Genomic DNA, 6,000 nt, shown 5'->3' on the forward strand with positions numbered 1-6,000 from the left:
ATCCGGAATATGGTACCCAGTATCTCAAAGCGAAGGAGGAGGAGAACAGAAAGGTTTGCTCTCGCTTTGCAGGAGCCCAAGAAACGGCTGCAGCCGCAGAGTGTCCGCCCTGCTTGACATATCTTTAACAAGATGACAATGCTTTGACACGCCTGCCTCTTCTCCGAAAGCTGCTTAGGAGAGCTCTAGCCGTGAACTGCGTGCTCTCTGTCTCCTGGATGCAAGACAACCCACACAGGCTCTGGGGAGACATCTTGAGCTATTTCTGCGCTGCGCTCAACATCACAGCTCAAGGGTGTAACACACCACACATGCAGAAAGGCGCTTATTTGATAAGCAGCACCTGTCATTAAGGGATTTCAAAAAGCGGGATTGAGAAAACCCGCTACCTTTGACCAGGAAGGCCTACGTCCAAAAGGGCTCTGCCGGGATCCAAGTGTCCTACATTGATGAACACGATGTTTTTAATTGTTAATTAAAGGTTGTGCTGCATAGCAGCTGGGGATGGGGCAACGCACCAGGAGTTCACTGCATTGCTTTAGACATGCCCTCTCACCCACACCCTGACACACAGACAATTTGACATAACACCACTCAACTCCCTTCTCAGATTGTTGTGAGGTTTACAATTCATTGAGTTTCTTGCATTATACACCTTTTCCTCCAAAGAGCTCAAGGTTCTCCCTCTCAACAACAACCCTGCGAGGTAGGTTAGCCTGAGAGGCCCACGACTGACTTCAGAGCTGAGCAAGGAGTTGAACCCAGTCTCCCAGGTCCTATTCCAACACTCTAACCACTACACCACAGTAGCTCTCAAGCCCTTTCAACACTCCAGGGACTGGCTGCATGCATGCTAAGCCGGTGGCATGTATATCTGCATGTTATACGCACAAAGGAGGTAGGACCAATTGCACTCTGTGCTATGTGCAACTGAGAAGAGCACAGCCAATTTGGACTTCTCCAGATGTGTTAGTCCTCCGCACAGCCAGTGGAGAAGGGTGATGGGAGCTGCTGCCCACCTGGCACACCAGGAGCAAAATCCAGTGAACATTGTGGGTCTTATTTCTGAGTATAACCACCTACGAGCTGCATTTGTTACAGGGTGGCCACAATCTATCATTTGATGTGCACCGCCCACAGGAGGAAAGGGGGCATTTTGGAGGCCGCAGACACACCAGAAGTGGTCAACCTGTTTCAGGACTGTACCACTTTCCTCGGGGGGGGGGGGTGTCTCACAGGCTTCAACATCCTCCAAATATGAAACCAGCAAGTGAAAGAGAAACTGAATCTAGACCCCTTTGCCCGGGTGTTCAACATACAAGAATGTCTGCTGCTCTTTTAAAATGTGCAGGCTACACCACCTCAGTGAACCCAACTGAGAAAATGAGATGCCCTTGATCCAAGTCCCCTGCAGCCTTGCATTACAAACCCAGGGTTTTTTTGGGCAGAAGGGGGGCAAGACCTCATTTGGGCGTCTGGTGTGCTCATGAGGCTCCCAATGAGGTCAGACCCAACCATGCCTGGAAGGAGTAACATGGCGAATAGTCAGACTCAACTCAACTATTCTGCCATATAGCCAGCAAGAGCCAATCCATCACATTTACCGCAAAAAAGGACCCTTTAAATGCCTTTGAGCTGCGTACGGCCGATCAGTTTCTGACAGCCATTCCCCAATACTTGGTTCTGCCAGGGCTATTAACCTCTCTGGCATTCCCAGAGCTGCCACAACCACAGGGATTATTAGCAACTGCGAGGACCACTTCCTGGGAAAGGCTTTCCTGTAGCAAAAGCAACAACTGACCACACACCGCAGCGATTAGGCATTTACACAGCTACGGGGACTCAAATCCCACTGGGGAGGCTGCACTGGCTACAGCTGGGCTGAGTTAACGGAGGGACTCATGTGGAGCTGAATCAAGGCACTTCCTGGGGTTGCGGGTTTTTTTCAGGGAGTTTCCTGTGGCAAAGAAGCAAAAGCCCAGGTCGGGCACCCACCACACCACCAAGGGCTTATAAACACTGCGGTTGTTCACATATGTCCACAGGGAGCCAACAGCTATTATTTTTCAGATATGGAAAAAACTGTCATATTAGCAGCATATTCCATAGAAGAGCAGAAAGCACTCAGGACTGCCTAAGAAAATCCTAAGGACATGGGCCATTTAGCCTGGTGTGTTAAAGTGCTTCCCTGAAAGCAGAAGGGCACACAAAGGTGGACAGGTAGAAAAGGGTTTGTGGAGCGGAATGAGATGGGAACCTCATATGAGACCCCGTGAGTTCCGAAAGAAGCCTTCCACCCAATGTTTTGGGTTACAACTCCAAGTGACCCAGCCTGGGCGGGAGAAGTCCGGTTTTCCCCAGGCAAACAGTCGCCATCAAAGAGTCTCTCTTACCATCACGTAGTGGCGCTGCATCTCTGTCTTTTCATTCGCAAGCTTGTCGTACTCTACTTTAAGACTAGGAAAGAAAAAGAGAGAGGGTACCCGTCACAACTCAGAAGTCCCAGAAACACTCAAGTTGTTAACAAGATGGGCAGGGTGGGGTGAGGGGAGAGTCAAGGAAAGAGTACCTGAAAGTCACACCTTTTCACCCAGAAACCCTTCCTTCCCCATTAACTCTGCAGACATGCAAACTATGAAAAAGGATGCCCTCTGTATATGCTCCAAGGCACTTGATCCTTCACAGAGCCGATTCAAAACAGAGTCACAAGACTACAGGTGAGTGAAGTACAGCTCTTGTGAGACAAGAGACTTACTAGATTTATTTTTTTTAATGAACAAAGTGTCACTGGAAATTCACCAGAGCCTGAATTATATACACTGCCAATGAGTGGCATTTGTTCGTTTATTTACTGGAGATTGTGATAAAGTATTTTAAATCGGAGGTACCCTCAGTGAAAAGGCAGCCTTTTTCTGACAGAAGAGTTGCAAAAAACATCTGAAAAAATAGGCTTGGTTTTTTATGCCTAACCCTCGGAGCTTCAATTACAAAACCTGAAAAGGGACCTGTCTTGAACCTCTTAATGATGTCAGCAAATTAAAAGCCAGAGAATTGATATTGAGGTGGAAAGGTAGGGGAGAATTAGCATGAAAATTTGGGATCTTCTTAGCAAATCCTCCCCAAAATGCCTAGAAGCTGTGCAGATTAAAACTCTCAGCTCTGAAATAACATGCCCAATTTACTTTTGGTGTTAAACACACAGCCTCTGACTGTGTGCCAGCAGGCTTTCTATGGAAGCCTGCTTGGGACTGCCTCTTATCTGAGAGTAAATCCCCCTAAAATAAATGGGACTGACTCCCAAGAAAACCAAGATGGGATTGGGCTGCAAGTAAGGAACCTTAAGAGTGCTTGATGGTACCACTTGGGGTGTTCTTTGCAATCAAAACAGCTTAGCAAGCAATGGGGAAGAGGAACACATCTGAAGGCAAGGGGGTTGTTTTCTTCAGCTAAACAACTACTAACTAGCAAAGACAACGTGCAGGAAATAAATGGATGTTCTTAGCAGACAGGGCTGCAAAACTCCTTTCTGGAAACTCCCCCAAATGTTCTTAAAGAAAGTGAAAGGGGGCGTGAGCCCCAAGTTGACAGAGAGTGGAGAACAATAAGCAGCCTGGATGTCAGCCAGCTTTGTGGTTTCTAAGACACTCCAGACCGCCTGCTCTTTTAACCCTTCAGCGTCTGTCAGGATTAATAAGCCTTTCAACTTTGCAAGGTGGGAGGAAGGAGCCAGAGAAAGGTTACCTGTGGTACTGAGCCTGCAGGAACTGGAACTCGTCCTTTATCCTGTCGCAGGATTCGGCAACGGTGAATTTGAAGCCTGGCTGGCCAGGCTGGTGGGGTGCCTGGAATGGGGAGAAGACAGCCCCCCCACCAGGTTTATCAGTAAGTCCTATGGGGCAGCAAGCCCATCATCAACACACACACTCCAGCTGTAGACACCCAAAATGCCTCCCACAGGACTGGGGGAGAAGTGCAAGTTACACGCTAATCTCCCCCAAATCCTTGCCCCCCAAAAAGCCTACATAAAAAGAAGTTGATAAAAATCTAGTCTTATGACACCTGGCTCCGCCTACAGCTCCCCCAATTAAAAGGGGTGCTGAACAATTAGGCAAAGATATAAACAAGGGCCCCCCACAATTTTTTAAAAGCAGCAAGTTCTCTGTGACACCACTAGCAGGGGGCTCGGTGACCCCGTTCCTTCCCCACCCCCAGCCCCACATATGCACGCGGGCTTGCTGGAGGGAAAACTGAAGAGGGAGGGGGGAGTGCCTGGAAGTGTATGGGGGGATGGGGGAAAAGAGCACCACGACAAACCCCCCTCCCCAAAAGGGCGAGTTCCCAAGCGGGCCCCAAGGGGCGCTGCTCCGTTTACACGGGGCGCCTCCCTCCCCCCCTCGACTCCGCCACCTACTCACCGGGTGCCTCCCTTGGGGATACATGGCCGGCCCCGCGATCGGAGCGACGGTCCCTCCGGAGCCTGGACAAAGGAGGCGAGCGCGGGCGCTTCAGCAGCCGCCGCCGCCACGGCCGGGAGCCTGACGCGCCTCCTCCGAGCGCAGCAGCAGCAGCGACAACGACGACGGCCGGGCTTCCCCCGGGTGGGCAGCGGCGATGGCGGGCGAGGGGGAGCCGCCGCCCCTTCCGGGCATCCTACCCCCCTCCCCGGGCTCGGAAAGGCTCCCCCGCCGCCGCTCGAGGAAGAAGGCAAGAGACGATCGCCTCCCTCGAACAACGGCACCCCTCCGTTGGTATTACACCCAAGCGCGCGCGTTCACACGCACAATCCGCAGCTACTCCGAAGCCGGCGGACGGCTGGGCTTTCCTTTTTGTTAGCAGATCCACCAGAAAAAGCTCCCTCGGGCAGAGCAGGAGACGACACAAACGCCGCGGAGTGTTGGAAGGGGGGGGGCGATACTTCCTTGCAAATCCGCCCGGCTCTTTCCCTGGCCGCCGGGGCTGCAACGATTTCCTCCTCGGTCGCTCGCAAGGAGACAAGAAAACCACACGAAGAAGAAAAACAAAGCCCGGATTGTTGTTGTTTTCGGTGGTGGTGGTGGGGGGGGGGGGACACTCTCTCCTTCGCAGTAACTCCACCGAGATCCTATCCCCGCGCGTGCGGAGCCGAGTCAGGCTGGCTCCGTCCCTTGTTCTCCTTCCCACGGTCCTCCCCGTCGCAAGAAAGCGCAGCCGGATCCAGACGGGGTCGCCGCGGTCATGGAGGCGAAGAGAGCGGGAGGGGGGGGAAGAGGGGGAGGGGAGGTCGCTTCTTCAAAGGAGGCAAATCCTCAAAGGCTTGTAGCGGCGGCCCCCACCCCGAACAAGCCGCGAGCAAACGTCGTTCGGCACAACCCCCCCCCCTCCCCACTTCTCCAATCCGGCCTTGCAATGCCACCCACAGAAGGCGAGGCTCCTGCTGCTGCCGCCGCCGCTGCAACACGAGAACTCCGCGTCGCGCTCCAAATAGGGGGAGGACCGAGAAAGGCGAAGCAGCAGCAGCAGCAAACGCCGAGCAGAGAAGAAAGGAAGAAATGAATTGAAGGGCTGAGCGAGCTCTGCGCCAATCACAGCGCGGGGATCCCACGTGGGGGCCGCAGCCACTCGCCGCGTGATTGGTCGGCGCCCGGGTCGAGTGCGGGAGGGGCCGGGGAGGGGAGGAGGTGGTGGGAGGGAGGGAACCTCTCGGTGCCACCTGGCGTCCGAACCGGGGAAAGGGAGGCGAAGCGGAGCAGCGGACCCTCCCCCGATCTACCCCCACCCCCAACGCCGGGCCGCTTCCTTCCTTCCTTCCTCGCTGCAGCCCCCCTCCCCAGCAAGTCTGCCCCCCTCCCTTTTCCTTTTTTTCCCACGGCTCCTGCCCAGGCGGGGGGGGGGGCTTCTCCTTCTTTGCCTGGGGATCATTTGGTTGCGGTTTGGACTGATGATATAATCCGACGTGAAATGCCACCGCGCCCGGTGGGGGGGGGGGAGGCCGCTTCTGATGATGAGTTAGGAAGTTGTGTA

General features: G+C 53.6%; 1 protein-coding gene across 8 annotated transcripts in view; it reads right to left on the bottom strand.

Annotated features, from left to right (window-relative positions):
* The window catches only part of TLE3 (TLE family member 3, transcriptional corepressor), a 49,372-nt gene extending 44,181 nt beyond the window's left edge, over window positions 1–5,191 (bottom strand). For all 8 annotated transcript variants that reach the window (XM_083712016.1, XM_083712013.1, XM_083712015.1 and 5 more), the window contains exons 1-3: window positions 4,416–5,191; window positions 3,742–3,842; window positions 2,394–2,457 (exon numbers count right to left, since the gene is read on the bottom strand). In XM_083712016.1, the coding sequence (XP_083568142.1) occupies window positions 2,394–2,457; window positions 3,742–3,842; window positions 4,416–4,439 (189 nt within the window). In that variant the 5' untranslated portion in view covers window positions 4,440–5,191. The remainder of the gene's footprint in view (window positions 1–2,393; window positions 2,458–3,741; window positions 3,843–4,415) is intronic.
* Between the last annotated feature and the right edge of the window lie 809 nt (window positions 5,192–6,000).

Source organism: Podarcis gaigeae, assembly GCF_964106915.1.
Source record: "Podarcis gaigeae genome assembly, chromosome: 14".
In the NCBI taxonomy this organism is placed as follows: domain Eukaryota; kingdom Metazoa; phylum Chordata; class Lepidosauria; order Squamata; family Lacertidae; genus Podarcis; species Podarcis gaigeae.